The sequence below is a fragment of the Hemibagrus wyckioides genome, linkage group LG24, assembly GCF_019097595.1.
Source record: "Hemibagrus wyckioides isolate EC202008001 linkage group LG24, SWU_Hwy_1.0, whole genome shotgun sequence".
Taxonomy (NCBI): Eukaryota; Metazoa; Chordata; class Actinopteri; order Siluriformes; family Bagridae; genus Hemibagrus; species Hemibagrus wyckioides.
The window spans coordinates 16,181,327-16,204,396 of NC_080733.1; the positions used below are offsets into that span (position 1 = coordinate 16,181,327).

A 23,070-nucleotide genomic window follows, 5' to 3' on the forward strand; every position below is an offset into this window, starting at 1 on the left:
CATTAAATAAATTTGGTCAAATCGAATACATTTTTTTTTAAATGCCTAATTTGCATCAAGCTACAGAAGCCCACGAGAAGCAGACTTCACCTAAATATTCCTAACGTTATCCAAATTGGATTGCATTTCCTGTCTGAGATAAAGAAGCAATTTTTCAAGCTCTAGCAGTTATGATGAATCTGATGTCTGGAGCATTATCAAGATGTCTGAATTTTGGAGAAAAGTCAGGAAGAATACATCAGAGGGACAGCTCATGTTGGACGTTTGGGGGACAAAGTTATGGAGGCCAGATTAAGATGGTTTGGACATGTTCAGAGGAGGGAGAGTGAGTATATTGGTAGGAGAATGTTGGACATGGAGCTGCCAGGCAGGAGGCAAAGAGGAAGGCCAAAGAGGAGGTATATGGATGGAATAAATGAGGATATGAAGCTAGTGGGTGCAAGTTTTGAGGATGCAGAAGGTAGGGATAGGTGGAGAGAGATGATTCGCTGTGGTGACCCCTGAAGGGAAAAGCCCAAAGAAGAAGAAGAAAGTTTAAGTCAGGAAGAAAACAATCCCAGCACTTGTCATATTACTAAACCAGTTAAAGCCTATATACTGTAGCCTGCATGTCACAAACACATTATCTGTGCAACAGGTGCCTCATCTGATGTTACAGTGCTCTCATTAGATGCTACAGGATTCTGAGTTCTTTTTCCCAGAGGCCAAAAATGGAGTTTGCTCCTGTTTCAGTGTGTCTATAATCAGCATTGAATGTCTTTGTCATGTCTCACTCCACAGTGGTGGTTAATATGAATCTCATATGAAAGGAGACACTCAGGACTTAAAACCTTTAAGTATTTCTGTTTTTACTTCGCCTACTAGGGGCAATATATTCCTAGAAAATAAAACAAAAATTGTTTATTTTTTTTTACATCTTCAAAGTAAATGGTTATATCAGACCCATTTCCACTCTCTGAGATGCTCCGAGTACTCCTTCATAATCCTTAAAAATTGAAAGGTGTTCTTTTCAACCACTAAAATTCTGTGTAAGGGGAGTCCTGACTCATTTTATATCAGACTCACAGCCTGAAAATCATTCGTTTATACTGATGCTGAAAATGTTCCATTTCCATTCCAACACCAGCGTACTGGCAAAAAGGGTTAAAGTGAAACCGACCTAATCTTTTTTTATTTTTATTTTTCTATAACACATTGTGAATTTTCCAAGCATAATTCCATGCCTTAAAAACTTCTGACTTGAAAACGAAGGAAAAAAATGTCGAAAAGCCATGTGTTTTAGACGTTTTCTTCAGAAAGAAACGCAGAGATTTCAGCGCTGCGAGTCTCCAGTCAGCTGTACTATAAATGTAACACACGGTTTCACAGCAGGTGGAGAAGCTAGCATTTCACTTGGCAACAAATCAGTTTTCTTGCTGCTAAAATGAAACCCTTTGGAGGGAATTTATTTATCTGCATCCTATCATACGGGTAGAACTCTCCTTTTCTCTTCACTCCTGTTGGAAAGCACTGTAAAGAGTCACTCCATATTCGCATAAAGTAAAACTTTTCTCAACTTTGTTGCATCGTTACTTTGGACACGCCCACATCTACTCACTAACGCTCCCTGTCACCATAAGTCAGCAGCTATGGCTGGAAACGAATGATCCCTGTTTGCTTTGCTGCTGCGAGTTTCTGTATGTAGCATTAAGCTTCATCTTTTCATATAAACAGGATAAAAACATTATTAAATGTAGGCATTTGGATTTGAACTCACAACATTACAGTCAGCACTGCCAAGTTTTTTTTTTTTTTAAAGTATATTATTTATTTTTGGGTGAAGTAAGGACCAGAATGTACCTGCAGCTATAAACATTTATGTCTGTACATTACATCTGAAGCTTCCATCATATATACAGTACAAAAAAGTGTGTCATACGCACCACACAGCCATTTGCATAACAAGACTGTAATAAGACTGAACATTTTTTCTTTCTGAAATTTAATTACAACAATAACATCAAACCATCAGACAAAACGCAAGAGAAAGACTCGCACTGAATAAACTTATTTTTAAAAATAAAATAATAATAATAACAAGACTGAACATTTTTAATAAAAATACAAAATATGTCCTTGAAAGAAAGGCGCAGGTCTGTTTTCTAGCTCAGAAGCAGCATTCATTCTAACAAGAGTGCATAAAAAGGTCTATCAAAATAACTTTAAAGCTCAGCATTAAATATTACAATAAACTTATCTGTATTAAAAAAACATATTTAAAAAAAAATACATCCACTTATAAATACATTCAAATGAAGAAAAGGTTTTTTCAGGATGTCCTGCACCTCCCTTATGAATCAAAGCCTGGAAAAAATGTCATTATTGTCGTTTCAGCTATTTTATCTGTTGCCTGTACAATTAAACGCCGAATCAGTGGCTTCTACTGAGCTGCATTAGTGACATGCTCTCTGAGGACAGAAAGGTGTTGTTCTTTGTTGATCTCATTAAAGAAAGCGATCGTCTGAGGTCAAGCCTTATTCGTTTTGGGTTTAATCTTAAACCGGAGCCCTTCCTGAGGCACACACACACTCCATTTACGAGCACGTATCTGTGATCGAGTGTGTGATGAAGCCCTCCTGTGAGCTCCATCACACTGTAACTGTAACTTTTCCTAACTGTACTTGGTAAATAATCACTTCACCTTTTTACCACAGCGCATTCTCATCGAGGTCTCGATTCTGATTGGTCAGAAGGTGTTGATTACATTCGAATGGTACTGTTTCTATAGTAACAGTGTACACGAGGACTTGAACAGAGCACGCACCTAATAACTCGAGGTTAAATAGGCGGAATAAATAAATATGTTGTTTAATGAAGGAAAAATGTATGATCATTGGTCTGGTGAGGAAAGAGCCTCCAGTGACAGTGTTTTGTCACAGTGTCATGGAGGCAAACGTTTTTGGCTAATTTTGTGTTTTATTTCTAATGTATTGAACATTGTATAAAGTATGCTTCATTAATGAAGCCTGAACTGGAGTGGGACTTTGACTGGAGTGGCAGATTAATGGTTTTAGACTTAAGCACAACTAACCTGAGACTATGTACAACAACAACAACAGTAACGACAGCAGAATGAGAAAGCAGCTAATTCAACAGATGAGCCTATGCTCACGCGAGCCTCACAACAGAAAAATCAGCACGCAGGAGACGCAGTCAAGGTCACACTTGCATTTGTAAAGCATCGCTCGAGGCACTCCGGCTTCAGATCCGTGACTCTCCCGTGTTGTGAATGCTTTTGGATACCTGTGGAGCCAGAAAGTCAGAGAGTTTATTTGCCGTTTGGACTAGAACAGACACTTTTTCAACCATGTCACCGCATTCAAAGCGCTCGGCTGATAGTTATCTTGACCTGGGCGCTCTAATAGCACGTTATTGGTGCTGAGAAATTGCCCTCTTCCTGAAAATCTCTTCTGTAAAACTCCAGTTTCACTGGGCCATATCTGTCGGAAAACACACTGCATATAGACGAGAGCGCGTTTCAGGATCCGTCTTGATAGATAACGCAGCCAAAGTTGGTGGTGCACTCCATCATTTTAATGGATAGCTAGCTAAAATGAAATAGACATTTAATTCAAGCTTTGAGACACCACCTTTAAATATGGGCCATTTCAGTAGAGTCAGTATATCCATCAACCGTGGCTTTAAGGAAACATTTTATGTCTGATAACTAAATGAAAATTTAATGGCCTGTTTTGTCGTATTAGCTAATATCTCCTCTATTCATTTATTACAACCCAAGAACAACCCGACAGCAGTATTTTTTTATTCTGCAGGATGCATTCTTAATTTTTTTTTCTCCCAATGAGACTGCATTACAAATTCAATCCAAGGCTCACTTTAAAAGCAATCATACCTGGGATTTGCTGGACTGGTTTGTGCTGAACTCGGAGTATGAGCTCTTCTGTCGTGTAGTCAGGCAAGTCAGGAAACGGATGTACTCATCTCTCACCTAATGAGAGGACAGGAGGATGTTAGAGACATTATGGAATCGCCAGGCTGCTGGCTGAATCATGTACATTGTCTTTTAACACACTTTCTGAAACACGGCTATTAAACTGTGATTCACAGACCATCTTCAATTCAAAGTGCTTTTTTTGTACATTAACATCGAGGTCAGTGGTGTGTGCTGAGTAAACTGGAGATAAAGAGACAGACCTGTTTGGAAAGCAGACAGTGCATGATGAACACCAGCACCCCCTGCAAGCTGTTGAGGATTGTGAAGAGGTAGGACATGACCAGCATTCTTTCATCAAACTGAAAACAGCCGAAGATCCACATGGTGCCGAGTATGCAGAGCTGAGCGATGGCAGTGATCGTGAATGTCCTGTAGGGGGAAACAAAGCTCACGAGTTATACACAGCTAATTCACTGGACTTGTTAAAGCGGGTCAATTTTAAAATAAGACTCTATAACTATATAGTATGACATGCAGAATTATATATATGGGATAAAAATGACTGTGGAAAAAGACACGTGTGTAAAACAAACCTCTGAAAAAACTGAGCGTGATTAAAAAAGCCTGAAAAGCCTGCTCATGTCCTACTTGATGAGCTTCAGGATTACGCATGCGCAATGTGTATCTTTCGCTCGTCTATGAATGCCTGTTATAGTGCAGACATCATTTTGACGGATCAGTATCTATTGCATGACGTATCAGTATCTATTGCATGACTTATCAGTATCTATTGCATGATGTATCAGTATCTATTGTAATTGTAGGTTTTAAAGTCGAATCCTCGCAAAAATAGAATTTTCAGTATACAGAATTTTAAAGTTATGCACATGTCTTTTACTCCATAAATATACCATTATATACATGAATATTTATATCATAGGAACCTTGATGTTACTCTTTTTTTTAACAGTTTAATCAACGTTAATCTGTAAAATGTAAAACCTTACTTGATTTTTGTCAGGTTGTTTAAGTCAGGGTTGAGGGAGTTGAATTTCTCCGCCAGCTTCCATACAGTTATCAGAAAGAAGACTGCATTCACCTGTCACCAAAATAAGCACAAGATAACAAACACTAATAAGACGTCCCGCTTCTTTTTTAAATAAAAATAAAAATATATGCCAACACTTTTAGTACTTACAACAATTATGACACAAACAGGACCGAAGAAGCTCCAGATGAATCCATCTTCCAGACTGAGCCAGCAGCTATGCAGCAAGGTAAAAAAAAAAAAGTTGCACATTTATCGATCACTTGAACTTGTATTAAAGAAATAAGTCCAGTGTTTTCTCAACATAATGACTGTTTACTGTATCTGTAGTGTATCTGTGATGAGTACAGACAAGAATTTCAACTTTTCAAAATTTCAGCAAGTGGGAGAAGAACATCAGCTCCCTCACTAAGAAGGCTCAGCAGAGGATGTATTTCCTGCGGCAGCTGAAGAAGTTTCTCCTCCCTGAGAAGATGCTGGTGAACTTCTACATGCCATCATCGAATCTATCCTCACATCCTCCATCACAGTCTGGTTTGCTGCAGCTACAGCCAGGGACAAGGCCAAGCTTCAGCGTGTCATCCATTCTGCTGAGAGGGTGATCGGCTGCAGTCTTCCATCTCTCCAGGAGCTGTACCTCTCCAGGACTCAGAGATGTGCAGCCAAGATCGCAGCCGACCCCTTTCATCCTGGAAACGAACTTTTTCAGTTCCTCCCCTCTGGCAAGAGGCTCCGGTCCATCAGGACCAGGACCAGGACCTCACGCCACAAGAACAGTTTCTTCCCCACTGCAGTCAGCCTGCTGAACAGTGCTTCATTTACCCCCAGATGACCCCCCCCCAACCCGGACACTCACTTCCACATTCTAAATTGCACTACTGTTCATTCAAGCTCACACTTTTGTACACAATACTTATCTTATTCTACATTGTGTACATACAAGTCACCTTATACAGTATTTATTTAAATTATTTACCTGTGTATATGTTTGCACCTGACACCAAGACAAATTCCTAGTACTGTAAAGTGCTCCTTGCTGACCCTTTGCTGTACCTGGCAATAAAACTTTTTCTGATTCTCAACATTTTCAACCATTGCAACATTTTAACGTTTATTGTGGTCATCTATGGGCAGTTGTGAAGGCAGATGATCTCCATTTCTGTGCATCTTTGTATGTAACACTATGATTTGTAAATGTAGAAGGAAATGTTTCAGAGTTGGCACTGCTGCAAAATCTTGTGGTTATACATTGCCACAGTAAGCATGTAGCAAAAAAACAACAACTACCCATCAGTTCGCTCATGAATACCTCAAAACCACACTGGAAAGCTTAATGAAATCAAAAGTAAGAACAGCTGTGGTAAGATCTTGTATTTTATCCTGTTCTCAGTCCTGACAAGCTCTAAGATTCTTGTCTGTGGTACTTACATATGCACATAACCCCGGGTAGAGAACCGTTTCACACGTGTAATTTAGAAGAGGGGTTAGCAGATTGTGATGCCAAAAATTGTACAGTGTGAAATGATGCAATGTTAGAATGTTACAGTTAGGTGCTTAGCAACAGGCACACAATTAGAAACTGAACAACACATACCTCATACCAGCTGTTATTTAAAGCGGTCATGCTCGATTTATCCAATCATGGTTGTTGATATGCAAATAAGCAGAAGGTTAAGGCAGGGTTTAGGAGTGTGAAACATCAGATTATGAAGAGCCAAGATTAATCATTAACCCCGTGTAAAGTATGAGCAATGTGAAACATCAAACTACAGAATCCAGGATTGTGTTTATGATCACCCGGGGGATATGATTTCACCTGAGAAAAGCCTTTCTGTGCACTACAGATGTGTTAGATAGAGATTCTATAAAGGATATGGTCAGTAAGAGCTTAGCTGAAACTCACTAGCGTGGCGTGCCGTATCCTTTGTAATTGACAGAGGCTGATATGACGACAATGAGGGCGGGAACTCCGTAACCGGCGGCCATCAGGTAGCCATGACTCAGAGTGGTGTTGAACACCAGCACCACCATGCGGAAAAGCTGCACACCCTCCAGACACATCCAGCAGAACACAGCCAGGAAGAAGTAGTGCAGTAGACCCGCCACTACCGCACATCCCACCTGAGGTAAGACCAGAAGAAAGCACAAGACGGAAAGATTTTGAATGATGTTTTACTCCGAGGGGAAGTTAGATTGTGTAATTGTTGAAGAACATTTTGCAAAGTGGAACTTCTTTAATCTTTGAAATCAGTACACATTTGCAGAATCTGGACCATGTCCCAGAAACAACACAATGCACGCTTAAGGCAGTACCAATAATTGGGAATCTGTGGATAGATTTACTTAGGTTCCCTTCAATGTTCCCATCATCGTGACCATGTTACAGAGTTACTGAGCACCGGGTAAAAGCACAAAACTTCCTGTTACTTCACATTATTCTGCTGCTGTATCTTGTCTTTCTGTTTTCATCTAACTTCTGCATTTTGTTCTCCAGCCTGTCACCTGGTAGTCTGACCTCTTTCATGCCTACAGTTTGAAAAAAAAATATGTAGAAAGATTTTCTCTATATCTATATTTTATTTATTTTATATTCTATATCTTTAAAATCTCTAAAAAAGGATTGCTACATGCATCATGCATTCTCATATATTGAGTATATGAGTATATTTTATAAATGGTATAATTATATATATTCTATATCTTTTATATCTATGTGATCAAATGTGATCTTTGCCCACTTTGTTTTTTTTTTTCTTATAACAGGATAGACCCATAAATTTTAACTTTAATTTATTTAATTTTCTTTAAACTGCACTTCAGGACATTTTGTTCAGTTTGAATAAAACTACATGCTTTTTTCCTGTCAGTGTAGTAATACCATTTTCACTTCTGCTATTACTGCTTCTTTTTTTGTTTGTTTCTGAGACCACTTGCAAAACTTTCCTTCAGTCTATGTAAAATTTTTAGAGTGATTTCAGCTTTGACATCAGTTTCTTTACCAAGTTCCTCCTCAGAGTTCCTTTTAAATCATGTGTGAGCACATCTAGATTGCTAAAAAAATTCTGAATGCTACGTTAAATTTGGTTTTTAAACTGCATCTTTAAATACTTTAATTGAAATTGACAATTTCTTACCAAGAAGTTCTAGGGATATTGGCTCAGAGTTATGATACCTTGTACTCTGTTTGGCTGATGCCGGCAAGGAAGATGAGGTCGGCGATGAAGAGGCTGATGCAGAGGTGCAGGTGGATGGTGGTGCGGGTGCTTTGGATGGAGCGGATAAGCCAGAAGGTCAGTATGCAGATGAGCAGGCAGATTAGAGACAGAGCGAGTCCAATCCAGGTAATCAGCTGAAGCTCAAACACATCCTATGACAAGGACACAGACAGAGAATAGAAAACACCATGGAATGCAGATAAACATTCTTTATGTTGACCAAACAGCTCAAGGTTAAAGTAGCTTTTCAGTTTCATTAGGGTCACCCACCTCCTGCTCATAGAGCGACATTAGCACAGCGAAGCTGCTGAGGTGTTTGCATGAGCAGACTGTGTAACTGGTGCTGTATTCGACCACATCGCAGCCTTTATTAGACCACACACCACCTCCTGTTGATGAGTCCCAGAACACACAGGCTACCTTCCTTACCGCTTCCTGCCAGAGAAAGTGCAAGTTAGGGAGATTTGAAGGGGTAGGTCACTTCCTGTTATTTCATATTGTTGGCCTGAGTTACTAAACATTTGCTTGCATATAATCACATGCAAACATGATCATTACTAAAAAAAACAAAACAAAATGGTTCTTTAATGAATATCTGATCATAAATTATGATGACCAGACAACCTGGAGATAACCCCCGAGGCATGAGGAGAACTTGGAAACTCCAAGCACACACAGGAGATGGGAATCGATCCCAACCCTGGATAAAAAGCAAAAGTAATATTGACGGCAGTAGTCTTCAGGAACCTTTATATATATATATATATATACATATTTATATATACTTCATATATACTTTATAAAAGGTTCCTGAAGACTATTCATTTCACCGAAGATTATTAATATGCATAAATGATACCATGCCAATCTTACTGCTCTGTTGTCTCCTGTGGGTGGTTACATATAAAATATGTGTATTCAAGGATAAATTACAAGCACAACACTGAATCAGTTATAAAATTCAAATGATTATGTCATGAGAAAAACTCTTGTGTATCGTTGCTTGTGTGGTACCTGCAGATGAGAGAATCTGAGCGTAACAGGTTTCTTCAGATGAGCCGTGTTAGGGTTTGTGACCTCTATTGTCACAACTCTAGAGTTGAGCTCGAATGCATTTGCAGAGCTATTTGGTTCGTGGAAACTGTTGTTGATAAAGCTCTTGACTTGTGAAATGTTCACATCTGTATACTCAAATAGGGCCGCAGAGGCATATCCTGTTCACACAAACAGGCAGAGTGAGAGTGGGTAGTGTTTAGTGTTGGGTCAGTCACATTTTGTAGCATCTTCATAGCAATGCATAGCTTGTTACTGCAATTGCAACTGCAATTATTAAAATATGTGAAAGAATTTCTTTTCCTCTGGGTTTCTTCTCAGTTGAGAATGAACAGAAACATTATTCATGCAAAATTCATCCCCAAAGCCTGTCATACACCTGAGGATTCACCTCACCTGACAGGTATGTGTGTGCATCTATGAGTGTACATTACTCTTAGGGTTGTTGTGTTTTGTTTGCAAATCTTACGGACTTTGTAAATAAATTTCTAAGTTTAAGTTTAAGAACAGAAGAATAATTTTAGTTTAAGAACTTAAAACTGGCCAAACCATATCACTGGCACTGAGTCAGTGAATCATTTTGCTCCTATTTGATTCAGCAGTTCAATGTTCGACTCAGTGAATCCTTTAGTCTTTGCTTGTGTTTTTGTAGTTGTCGTGCTTAATCTGCTTGAGTTCTTTATTGATCAAGAAAAGGTGTGAGTCAAATGTGAAAGCAAGGATATGCTTAAAAAAGGATCCCTGCATCTTGATCAAGACTAGCCTCTCTCACTCAAATCACTCAACTGAATCAGCTGAGTCAGTGAGTTCAGTGAATACTCTTCAGGCTCTTTATGGGGACATCTAAGCAACTTACTGTATAAAGTACTCAAGATGCTTGTTGTCTGATTTAGACAGCAGGATGATTAGCCTGCATCTTTTTAAACCATGCAACTAAACATAAACTCATAAATGAATGAATCGTAATGAATCATTTAACTGACTCAGGTTCATATAAAACTTAAGTAGCTATAAAAAAGGCCATTTTTGTATCTGGGACAAATTCATCTTTTTAATTTGTTACAGATCAAAGTAAACAAAGTTTCAAAAAATTCATTGTACATAATAATTAGTAAAAATAAATAAATAAATAAATACATAAAAGCAGTGAGATGATTTTAATTTTTTTTAAAAAGGTTTGTACCCAGGTATGAATCTCCCACTGCTGTTTCCCAGTCGCTGTGGAATTGCACTTCGTTGGTGGACAAATTATACGGACCGCGTGGAGCGGTTGGTTTTCTGTGGACCAACATCTCGACTCCTGTGGAAGAAATATTAGTGAATGTTCTAATAATTGCATTTTCTGTCTGATTAGATTATATTATGAAACATGCTAAATATAATGTGTGAGCTGTGTGTTTACGGTTCTTTTAAGTCTCTTACCTGTTTGAGAAGATAGCTGGCTGAAACGGCTTTTGAGCATCAGCTGGCCTACGAGCGACAGTGTCTTTTCAACCAACTCGAACACTGCAGTAATGAGCTTGGTATTTGTTAAAGACGTCTTTGAAAGAAAGCTTTCTAATGCTTCGATGAGAATCTGTGAGAGAGATGGAGAGGTTAGTGTAGTTAGTGTAACTAAACCCATCTATCAGCTTGTTCAGTAGATTTGAACATATAACCATCTGATGATTAGTAGCCCAGTGCCTTAACCAGTGTGCAATCACTGCTGTACACTGGAAAAAAAGCTTGCTGAATTGAGGAAAAAATTCTCTTTGTTTCACAGATCATCACATGACCTGTCACTGATCATTTTCCTACAGTAGAATGTAGACTCAAGTGTTAAAAAAAACAAAACAAAACAAGTGATTTTACCAATGACCTGCCCATTCAGTGCTACTGAAATAAATACAATTACTGACTGATGCTCTGTTTGTAGATCCAGCATATGTCAGATTAATGGTATCTAAATGTATTGATTTGAATTTGATTTCTTTTAGTTACATACAGCTTCTCATGCATGGTTACCTGTAACATTTCCTCTCCACTTGCTCCATTTTGCACACATGCGCTCTTCAACTCATCCAGAACCTGCTGCAGCTGCGTAGGGATCTGTGGTGACACCAGACAGAGGAGGAGAAGGATAAGCATGAGGTTTTTGTATGCTCTTCTTATTCCTTAAGCACTACAGAGATTTGCTGCTGATTTTCATGAATGATCATCTCAGAATCATTCACATTTGTTCAGTCCTACAAGAAAACCCGAGGCACCGGCGACAAGCTTAAGGAATATGCAGAAGAACCTGAACCCACTCGTCCTCCTTTGGGTAGGGATTTTTCATTATATATTTTTCATTTTTAGATTATTTTAGAACTTTGTTGTAGATTTTTTATTATTATATTATGTTTTGTATATTTTATTTATTATTATCAATAATAATATTAACAATAATATTGTTATTGTTGTTGTTTTGTTGTTATCATTATTATTGTTATTATTTTTTGATAAAGTGAAGCTATGAAATAAATAAAAAATCAATCAAATAAAAGCTTTAAAAATGCCACTTCCCTGTAAAATATCCAAATATGAATATAAATATATGTAAAATACTCACTTGTCCTCTTCTGGGTGGGATTTTTCATTATATTTTTAATTTTTAGATTTTATATTTTAGTTATATATATAAAATATATATTAAATACATATATTAAAATAAGTATATATTATTTATGTATTTATTTATTAATGATGATGATAATTATTACTATTATTATTATTATTATTATTATTATTATTATTATTATTATTATTAATAGTGTTGTTTTGTTGTTATTATTATTTTTATTTATTTATTTTATAAAGTGAAGCTATAAGGCACTTCCCTGTAAAATATCTCAGCATACCAAGTGGTCATTCACACACATTAAATCACTGTATATATACAACATATTAAATACAATGTCACTTAGTAAATTGGGAAACAAGGAACAGATGAAAACATTAGGGAAGCAAATAATAAGAAATACAAGAAAACCAAAAGAACACACACACACACATTGTGTGCTACTGATCATTTGGCAGGCTGTGGGGGATATTTAGCATTTTTTAGCTTAAGATATTATTTGTTTGATAGTTTCACTTTATAATATTAACATACCTTTACAAAGACATAAATGAAACTGAAGTGAACGAGCCTCTTTGCTTTGTTATACAATAGACATCGATATCTGGTAGTTTAGAGAAATGTTTTTTTTATTTTATTTATTTATTTATTTATTTTTAATTCATACCTGTACTGATAGGTGTCCAAGTCTGTCACACTGCAGTTCTACAGAGAAAACATCACAAATCTTATCAAGGTGACAGCACTGTTATATACTTGGTAGGTCATACATAATAATAATCTAGGCAATATGTAATATGCAAAAAGCTTTGATTATTTTCCTATACCAGCATGACCCCAGGTGTTTTAGTCCTCACTTAATCAACAGACTGCAGAACAATGAACACAATAATGCAAGTAAATTAAATCTAGCTTCAGATTCACAACTCACTGATGCATTTAACTTTATCGCTTGCATTAAACTTCTCCTGCAAGTTGCTGGCCACAAATCATGTGCTGTAAACTGTATGCTGTTGATAAATGCCCCTCAAAATTGAGAGAAAGAGAGAAGCTACAATGGAAGTGAAGACAGGAACTAACTAAAATGTTTAAATAAAAGTTTAAAAAGCATTATGTGTCATTCACCATTCATTTTAAATCATAATTGTTGCCAATTTGCTGATGTATACGGGAAATAAAACATTCTGGGTTGCAGTTTTATAGAAACCTGTCACAGGCGGCTCATAACTACTGGGGTGCTGTGTGGGATATTTTACAAACATGAGTCTGAATCCCAAGCTTGACCTGGATTTTATTAGTTAGCTTCAGATTTATCAAAAATAATAACATTAATGATTATATCGACATTTTTCTGTCTGGGACTCAAGTACATAGATGGTCCCTGGATGAGAATATATAAATGTTTTCGTCTAGCGCTACTTCTGAGCTCTGGATGATTTATATTTCTATATAAAGAAGACAGATTTTTCTTTGTAAAGTTGCTACCACGGCAACAACACCATATTCTCCATAAGTCCCCAAGTCTCATCACTGGCATCCCTGATTGTTTTCACCTGTGCCTGGTTTCGTTACACATTCATGTGAAACGATTTCTGTCATTTCAGATCATAAACTTACACCTAAGTTAAAGGGTTAAGAGCTTGTTGCTTAATGCAATTATCCTCAAATTAATTCACACCCCACCCTTGCATTGAACTCTTTGGCTTTTGTTAAAGTATTGCTGTCCTTTGCTGGCCTTAAAACTCAGAGCACATGAGCAGTTATAGGAACCATTGTTGTTATAGCAGACAGCATTAAGACCACAGATGTTGTTCTCCAAACACTCGTCGATGTCTAAGAGAACAGAACAAGCGCAGAGGTTCAGGTTTATCCTGAGTGCACTGTTAATACAGGAACAAAAATCTGTGAATATTATAGACGTACTGACTGCTACATTGTGCACCTTAAGTTGCAGTGAACTTAACTTATTTCACCCGGTAGCCCAGTTATAGGAAAATAATAAAAACTATGGAGATGGGATGAAGCAGAGTTACTGTATCTACCCTAGTGTTTATTATTTTTCCTATAGCAGCTCATCTCGACACATATTTTATTCTTCTATTATGTTACTTGTTTATGATACAGATATGTTTCATATCATGGAGCAACACACAGAACAACAAAATTCCTAAGCATTCTGATAGAGGTCTATCTTCTCACTAATAATATCATAGTAATCATAATAATATATCATGCACAGAAATAAAACATAGCAAGTGTACAGTAAGTACAGGATAAAGATGTTAAATGTGTTGCATAGTTCACAGAAAAGTCTAGAAATCAGTCACATTACTCATTAAACCAAGAAGCAAGCATGATAAACACGTTAACACAAATACATAGAATAAGTTGTTGTTGTGTAGCTTCTATGTTAATTCACACCTCACCATTACATCTAACATTTTGGCTTGCGTTGAAGTGCGTCTGTCCGGTGCTGGCCACAGAACCCGAAGCACATGTGCAGATGTAGGACCCAATTTTGTTAGAGCACACAGCTTTAAAACCACAGATGGATTGGTTCCCTTCACACTCGTCGATGTCTAAGAGAACAGAACAAGCGCAGAGGTTCAGGTTTATCCTGAGTGCATGGTTAATACAGGAACAAAAATCTGTGAATATTATAGACGTACTGACTGCTACATTGTGCACCTTAAGTTGCAGTGAACTTAACTTATTTCACCCGGTAGCCCAGTTATAGGAAAATAATAAAAACTATGGAGATGGGATGAAGCAGAGTTACTGTATCTACCCTAGTGTTTATTATTTTTCCTATAGCAGCTCATCTCGACACATATTTTATTCTTCTATTATGTTACTTGTTTATGATACAGATATGTTTCATATCATGGAGCAACACACAGAACAACAAAATTCCTAAGCATTCTGATAGAGGTCTATCTTCTCACTAATAATATCATAGTAATCATAATAATATATCATGCACAGAAATAAAACATAGCAAGTGTACAGTAAGTACAAGGTAAAGCTGTTAAATGTGTTGCATAGTTCACAGAAAAGTCTAGAAATCAGTCACATTACTCATTAAACCAAGAAGCAAGCATGATAAACACGTTAACACAAATACATAGAATAAGTTGTTGTTGTGTAGCTTCTATGTTAATTCACACCTCACCATTACATCTAACATTTTGGCTTGCGTTGAAGTGCGTCTGTCCGGTGCTGGCCACAAAACCCGAAGCACATGTGCAGATGTAGGACCCAATTTTGTTAGAGCACACAGCATTAAGACCACAGATGGATTGGTTCCCTTCACACTCGTCGATGTCTAAGAGAACAGAACAAGCGCAGAGGTTCAGGTTTATCCTGAGTGCATGGTTAATACAGGCACAAAAATCTGTAAATATTAAAGACATACTGACCTTCGCATAGTCCACCTTCAGCTGCAGTGAAGTGAACAAATTCCGGCCGGTAGCCCGGTTCACACTGACAGTAGAAGCTACCAATTGTGTTGTAACAAACTGTGTTATTACCACATCTATTTTCTTTATCGACACACTCATCCTCATCTGTGTTATAGGATGGAGATCACATGAAGAATAAATACATTTATTGTAGGATGAAGAAGCAGACAGAAAAATCTCCAGTAATTTTAGAATCATGTAAACACTTTTCATTTATTCATGTATTATTTCTAACGTGCAGAACAGAAAGTCTCAAAAAGTTTGTAAAAAAACAGATAAGTATAAGTAGATAAACAAGTAGATAAGAATACATTTCATATGGTTTGCTGATAAATCAGTTATAATAATGAAAGCTTGTGAGGTTAATGAGCATGTTGCTGTTCGCTGTATTATAATTAAAAAGTAACAGATAACACAGACAAGATCAGATTATTCTTAAAGGGAATAAAAACTGTTTCAGAAAAAAAAATGAATGTGTGAAATCCAGGAACAAAAATCTGTGAATATTACATACAACATACTGACCGCTGCATAGTACACCTTGATCTTCAGTGAATTTAACTCGATTCGGCTGGTACTCCGGTTTACACTGACAGTAGGGATTACCCACTGTGTTGTGGCAAGTTGTGTTATCACCACATGTATTGTTTTTACATTCTTTGTAATCTGTGTTGTAGGATGGAGATCACATATAAAGAATAAATACATTCACTGTAGGGTGAAGAAGCAAAATCTCCAGAAATTTCAGAATCATGTAAACACTTTTCATTTATTCCTCTATTATTTCTATTACGCAGAACAGAAACTTTCTTTTTCAAAGAGTGTGTAAAAATACAAACAGTATTCCACACACCTCAGACGATAAATCAGTTAATATAATGAAAGCTTGTGAGGTTAATGAGCATGCTGCTGTTCACTGTATTATAATTAAAAAGTAACAAACAACATAGACAAAATCAGGTTAGTCTTAAAGGGAATAAAAACTGTTTAAGAAAAAAGAAAAAAATGCATGTCTGAAATTATGATATATTATCTAATATATGTTACAGGTCTGTCCTTACCTTTACAAATGATTGGCCCTTGTTCATATCCCAGAGGACAGTATGAAGAAGCAGTCATATTGGTCAGTATGACTAACAGAAGACCTGCAGGAAAAGACTTACCTTTAGTTCAGTTTACAACTGAGTACCTGTTATTATTATTATTATTACTACTACTACTACTACTACTACTAATAATAATAATAATAATACTATAATAACATAGATTTAGGAGCACATTTAATACATGTGCCATCATATATGACAAAGTAGGCTATTATAAATAAATAAAAAATATATTATATAAAGTAAGCTAATGTAATAAAGATTAAAGAAAATTAAAAGAATTAAAAAAAAAACATGAAGCAAAAGTAAAATATAATATAAATACCAATCAAGAGAAGGTACTTTTAATAAAAAAGAAAAACCTGCATTGTATTTTCAATGAAAACTGGTACTGAGTTCCACCATTTTGAAGTGTAGTAACAAAAGCAAGCAAAGTCTGGTCCGTTTTAGTTTGTCGTTTAATTCACCAGGTATTTGCTGATGTCCAACTTCTGCTAATGTTTCAGTGTCACGTATTTCCCTCTCCCTACGCACTTACGTGATGTTTAGTGCTTTGCCGCCTCACGGTACTTAGCCGTTATTGTTAAATGTTGCTGAGTCCTGCCTTTTTTAACGTGATATGAGGTTTTTGTTCAGTTTCTGATTGGTTGTCTGTTGCTAAGCAACTAGCTGCAACATTCTAACATTGCATCGAGTTTCATAACCCTGGGGAAAAAGTCGCACTAACCCTGCTTCTAAATTACATGTGTGAACTGTTAGCTTAACCCAGGGTTAAGCTAAGTGTGAAAAGATTGCATCTGAACCTGCCACCTGAAGCTGTGCATCAATGCATTTCTATTGGCAGAGCTTCTGCTGGCTTCTCATGTTATCCAGTGGAAACAATGTGGGTTAAATGAACAAACAGAGCGATTCCACTGAATTTGAAAGTCTGGAAATCTTTAAGCAGATGTCTGTGATACTAATCACGCTGGACTCTACAGTACATCTGCTAGATTTGTTTCACTGCTGACGTGTAGCCATGCAGGCTCAATTTCCTCACTTCTTGCTAAACAGGGGTTTGATCAGATTGCTTGAAGCAGGTCTGATCTCTAAGAGGTGAGATGTACCTTCAAGAAAAAAGTGTACAATTAAAAATAGTATAAGATAAATAGATCAAAAGAATTATAGAAATAGGTTTAGTGGTTAGCACATTCGCCTCACACCTCCCGTTCACTGTGTGTGTGTGGAGTTTGCATGTTCTCCCTGTGCTTGGTGGGTTTCCTCCGGGTGGTCCGGTTTCCTCCCACAGTCCAAAGACATGCTTCTAGGCTGATTGGAGTCTCTAAATTGCCCGTAGTGTGTGATTGTGTGAGTGAATGAGTGTGTGTGTGTGCCCTGTGATGGGCTGGCACTCCGTCCAGGGTGTATCCTGCCTTGATACCCGATGACGCCTGAGGCACAGGCTCCCCGTGATAATAAAAAAAATGTTTGAGAAGTGTGGAGCAGATGTTTTGCAGATATTTGTCATGTCATGGCATCTGTGCAGGCATCTGTGGGATCAGTGAAAACAACACTTATCTTGATCTATCTTCTTATTATTGTTGCTATGAACAGAAACGTACAGCCGGCTGTAACTGTGCCCACGTTTCAGGGTGTTTCAGGGTGCAATGCTATGTTGTTGGCTTGTTATACACTTATAGCATGGTGCTGTCTTGTATGCTGGAATGTGTTGATTCATTTTCTTTCATAGCAGCTCTGACTACAATTCAGCTGCAGGGCAAGTGATTAAAATAGATGATCAGCTCCTGTGTTTTTTCTCTTACTAACTGTAAGAGAGGAAGAACTGTAAAAGAGGCCTGTGAGGGACTGTTTATAGCTGCTGTACTTGTACTCCAAGTTTCAACATTAAATGTACTAAGAAATAGATTTTTTTTTTAAAAATCACTAGTAACAGTAACTTACCTTACTTCAAACAGTGTTAGGTCTTGTGGAATACACAAGCCAACTACAGACTGTCATGTCATCTAACTACACTTCCCACAATTCACATTGCTCTACAAACATGGCTGCTGAGGACTACAACGTTCAGGCTGCGTCTTAGTCAGCTCCCTAGTTCAGTAGTCAGGGCGCTGATCAGGGAGATGGCCATGTTAAACCCTGTGTCTCTTTTCAAAAATGGCAAAATCCTTCAAGTTCACTGAAACAAAAAAATCGCACAGTGCAGTGCAAAACCCCTGGGAGCATCAATGCTCACTCTGTTCTCTTACTGGAAATTACATCATATTTTCTGAAGCCTCTCAGCTTGAAAAAAACGATGGATGAACCAAACTCTCAGCCATCTTCATCTTGTTATCTTACTCACTTACTTCTATTAGTGATTTTTAACTTTATTTAACAACTTTTAAATATTTGATATGTTTTGGTTTTTACAGTCAGTAATGAGGTATTTAACATCACTGGAAAGTCATCAGTGTCCCATCACTGCCTAGTGAACCACTGTCCCAACGTGTGTACATGATACACTGATTCACTATCTAGGGAGCTAGAGAGCTGATTGAGACACACCTCACGTTCACACTCACCTGAATACTGATTACACACACCTAGACTTACCTTCACAACACACTCTTACTATAAAAGGACTATAAAAGCCCACACAGTCATGGTGAAGCATATGCTTGGCGTTTTTAGCACCAGTCTGGAACAAGCCATTAGAATATGCCAATTTTTATCTCTCTGTGGCTTTTAATTCTGGTTTTCTAATTTCTTTCTAGTCCAGTTCAGGTTGTCTGACTATCACATGACCACTTGTCTGTTTTTGACACGTTTTAAGATTTCATCTGTCTTTTTTAATACAGTTAATAAAACCATTGGGTACGTACACTGATTCCTGACAAATAACACCATTTCAAAAACGTTTCATGTGAATCAAATGATTAGATAGCGTTTGCGATGAACATGATAGATATTTATTAAACCTGTGTGTGTGCATGTGTGTGTGTGTGTGTGTGTGTGAGATTAAATAAGATAAAAGAAAGGAGAAGCTAACTTCACACTTATTTTTACACACCCAACCACAAATATTTAGTATTAGGCCTGCCCTCAGTTCTAACACTTACTGAAGTGAACAGCAACCCTACTTTTTAATGTAAACACACTGACCACAGAGGAGCTGCACTGCCCGAGTGCTTCACACAAAAACACACATGGGCCTGGGTTACTTGCGTCACTGGTGTTTTCCATGGTTTTTGCTCGGGTGTAATTTGAGAATACAAGGCTCTAAAAATTCTCACACGCTCCTTTTTTATCCGTGCAGAAAGCGGGCAGTCGTCCCAACACACAGTGACCGCTTCATCTTAGAGCTTCTACAGTTTACGTCAAATTTATTCGGTTTGTGTCCCTTTTGATCATGTAAAGAAATAAAAAACCTGCTAAATAATACAAAAATGTAACCGAAATTATTTTGTTTGCACTTTAACACAATGTATATTGTTCTTGTCTTACAACACATGGTGTTGTGCTGTTATAGAAAACTAATCAACAGTGGTGTAGTGTGATCTAGTGCAATTACAGTTTAATGTTTTTTTTATTTATTAAAGAATGACACATCATCCTTTTTTAATCGTTTTCTTTAATTGTTATATTTGATGCTGTGGAACGTCCACGAAACAAGTACAGCAGCTGTAAACTCATCCGTCTAGGGGTAACGGGTTAAAACACTGCTGTTATAAGGAAATAATCAACTTTGTCACATCAACCACATTGACAACCACTTCAACAGCACGATATTAAGAGTTTGGTTTGTTTATGCTCTTATTAAACCTTTCTGCATCTTCCCTCATGTTTACTTTAAGGTTAAAGTTATTTTATTAAGACGATCCTCTCTATATGTCACAGTTGTTTTACACTTGGCCCAACTGAGCTTCCCTCTCTAGCTTTTTTCCCCTCACACAGATCAGCTCTTCCTGAGTTGACGTCACCCTCCTGCAGTGCTGGAGGACACGGAGCGATAAATGCACCTTTGATTTCCTGTGGCTCTGTTTCCTCCTCTAACAACGTAGCAGTGTTCTAACAAGACCCCAGCATGCTCTCCTTGCTTCACAGCTGTTTCTTTTCCTTTCTATCACTTCTTTCACAGCTGCTCTGCTGAATTCCCCTAAGAATCCTGCATTGTCATTGTCCCGTGATATCATATCATCACCCTGTGTGTGTGTGTATCTGTGTATCTGTGTGTGTGTTTGTGTGTGTGTGTCTGTGTATCTGTGTGTGTGTCTGTGTATTTGTATGTCTGTGTATCTGTGTGTGTCTGTGTATTTGTATGTCTGTGTATCTGTGTGTGTGTGTCTGTGTCTGTGTATCTGTGTGTGTCTCTGTGTGCATGTGAGTCAGAGAAACAGTGGAAAAAGCATTAAAAGCATCAGCAAGGGTTAACCTTTTCACTCGCTCTTATCACTCAGACGTATCCCACACTCTGCCCCCACATCTGATTTCCCTCTGCTGTTCACTTATGTGTTGTGTAGTTTCACTGGCTGCTTTGAAGGCGCTTGTAAAACCACAGATGTTGTGGACTAAAGAGCATTAAAGTAGGTCCAGACAGACATCTGCTCATTTTTTATTTTGCTTTTCTGATTTCACTGGCAAAAATATAGTCCAAGGATCTTTTAAAACACATTATGTCATACTTTACATGCTAAATTCTCAATTCAGAAGCTGTTATTATGACGGACTTTCTGCACCTCTGACGATTACCGCCTTCACAACAACTTGCCGTGTATGGCAGTCGTACTGTATAATCTATACATCTAAGTCTAATAAAAGATGCATTTTTCTTAAATAACATTACTAATTAGCAAAGATTTATTGTGGTAAAAATTTCCACTTGTGTTCAAGGGTGTGTTCAAGTGTTAGTGACGTGTAAAAAGGATGTAAAGACGTTTACAGTGTGAAAAAGTACATTATGTTCTTTTTGTTTCTTTTTTCAAGGAATGAAATGTCATCATTATGAAAACTGCTGTGGTATAAGAGGAAGGAAACACCTCTGCTGTAATAGGAAAAGAATCATTGGCGAGGCTTTAAGAGTAACTTCACACTGCTACATTGCACTGCTGTTGACAGGGGAGTGTTACAGAGCATACACTACACTTCATTTTTACAACCACTCAATAATTCTCATTGCTAAATTACAAATACATGATGAAATTTCATGCAGAAACGGATATGTGATCTGTGACAATCTGTTACACCACACCAGTTTCTAAAAGGAAAGTAGTATGATTACAACACTACAAAACTGTAACCACTGCCTTAGAAACACAACACAGAAATAGATAACTGCGACTCACCCAGAAACAACAGGCACCTCATGGTGAGTAGAAAGAATCCAATACAGAATGAACACACTGACAGCTGACCGATGATTAAACCCTGCGGCTGTTAACTCAAAGGAAATCCCAATCACTGTATGTGTGTTCTGTTTCTAAACCACTGCCTTGCTAACACACACACACACACACACGAAAGAAAATAAAAGCACACCGTGCTCTAGCTCTGCCTCAACCTCTGTATGTCTCAAGCTCAGATCTGAAATGACAAGAGCAGGGTTTCATCGTAGTAAAAGGCGACTGAGTCCTGCCCCTCTGGAGGTGGGGGTAACTCTGCAAATGAGATGGGATGGGTTTTCCACAGCTATAAAAATAAAAGGGCTGGAAATATGTACAGATCGCCTCCGTGCCAGAACCTGACATTACTAGAGTGCTGCTCTTTCTCATTTCTGTCTCATGTTGCTTATATTGTTTTAGTTCTTTGTGGGTTTTGCAGAATTGCCTATTATTATTATTATTTTTATTATTATTATTATTATTATTATTATTATTATTATTATTATTATTATTAATATTAATAATTTATTAATTTTTTTAAAATTATTATTCAAACATTTAGTGCTAATCATTTAATCATAACTGCCCTAAACTCTAAAACAATGAATGAGACGATTAAAAATGATTAATGAATAAATAATTGAGTGAGCTTTCACACATTGGACCAGTGTTTGTAGTGGAGTGTAGTGACGAGACCTTGGTTACCAGATGTTTTTTTTAATATAACAATATAAACCAGGATCAACTGAGAACTGACCAACAACAACATAAATTTTATCAATTTAAGCCAATAAATGTTTCTGGTCAGCTTCTACACACTGTGTTAGTGCTGATAGTTGGTTGGTTAGATATATTAGCTAGATAGCTAAACAGTGTCTAGATAAAGAGCGTCTTTTTAGATAACCTTACTATTTGTTAGCAATGTTGTTAACAGTGATAGGACTTCATGGGTTTGCTTCCTTATTCCCTTGATAAATACATTTGTTTTCTAATTACACCCACATTACCTCATGCCATGAATAACAGGACCAGGACAAATGTGCATGTTAGTTACTTGGTGCCATTTGTGTATTCATGTTTATGTGACTTGAACATTTTTGCCTGTTTAGAGCTTGAACAAAATACCTTTGGCCAGAACTAAAAATCTCTTACACTGGTGTTGGTCTTAATGATCTGCGCATGTAGTTAAGAAAGCACTTGAAGCTGTTACACCCTGCTTAAATGTATTCATGTGGGAGAGGAAGTGCTTTTTGCAACCTCTCACTTTTTTTTTGGTTACACTTCAGCATGGAGACAG

General features: G+C 37.3%; 1 protein-coding gene across 4 annotated transcripts; it reads right to left on the minus strand.

Moving 5' to 3' along the window:
• Positions 1 to 1,780: 1,780 nt before the first annotated feature.
• LOC131344984 (adhesion G protein-coupled receptor E5) lies at positions 1,781 to 21,989 on the minus strand. 4 transcript variants are annotated; one of them, XM_058377595.1, is made up of 19 exons: positions 21,738 to 21,988; positions 16,372 to 16,455; positions 15,836 to 15,976; positions 15,269 to 15,415; positions 15,022 to 15,174; positions 14,276 to 14,428; positions 12,517 to 12,554; positions 11,255 to 11,338; positions 10,673 to 10,826; positions 10,434 to 10,550; positions 9,212 to 9,411; positions 8,468 to 8,632; positions 8,155 to 8,349; positions 6,886 to 7,103; positions 5,133 to 5,199; positions 4,942 to 5,033; positions 4,195 to 4,363; positions 3,893 to 3,988; positions 1,781 to 3,282 (listed from the first exon to the last, which is right to left on the minus strand). In XM_058377595.1, exons 1-19 carry the CDS (start codon positions 21,757 to 21,759, stop codon positions 3,241 to 3,243), a joined length of 2,337 nt encoding a protein of 778 aa, XP_058233578.1. In that variant the 5' UTR covers positions 21,760 to 21,988; the 3' UTR covers positions 1,781 to 3,240. The 4 variants fall into 4 exon arrangements, 2 of the variants coding, with proteins under 2 accessions (XP_058233578.1, XP_058233579.1); XM_058377596.1 differs by lacking the exon at positions 15,836 to 15,976; XR_009203423.1 differs by lacking the exons at positions 1,781 to 3,282; positions 3,893 to 3,988; positions 4,195 to 4,363; positions 4,942 to 5,033 and having other exon boundaries at positions 5,392 to 7,103; positions 21,738 to 21,989.
• Positions 21,990 to 23,070: the final 1,081 nt, after the last annotated feature.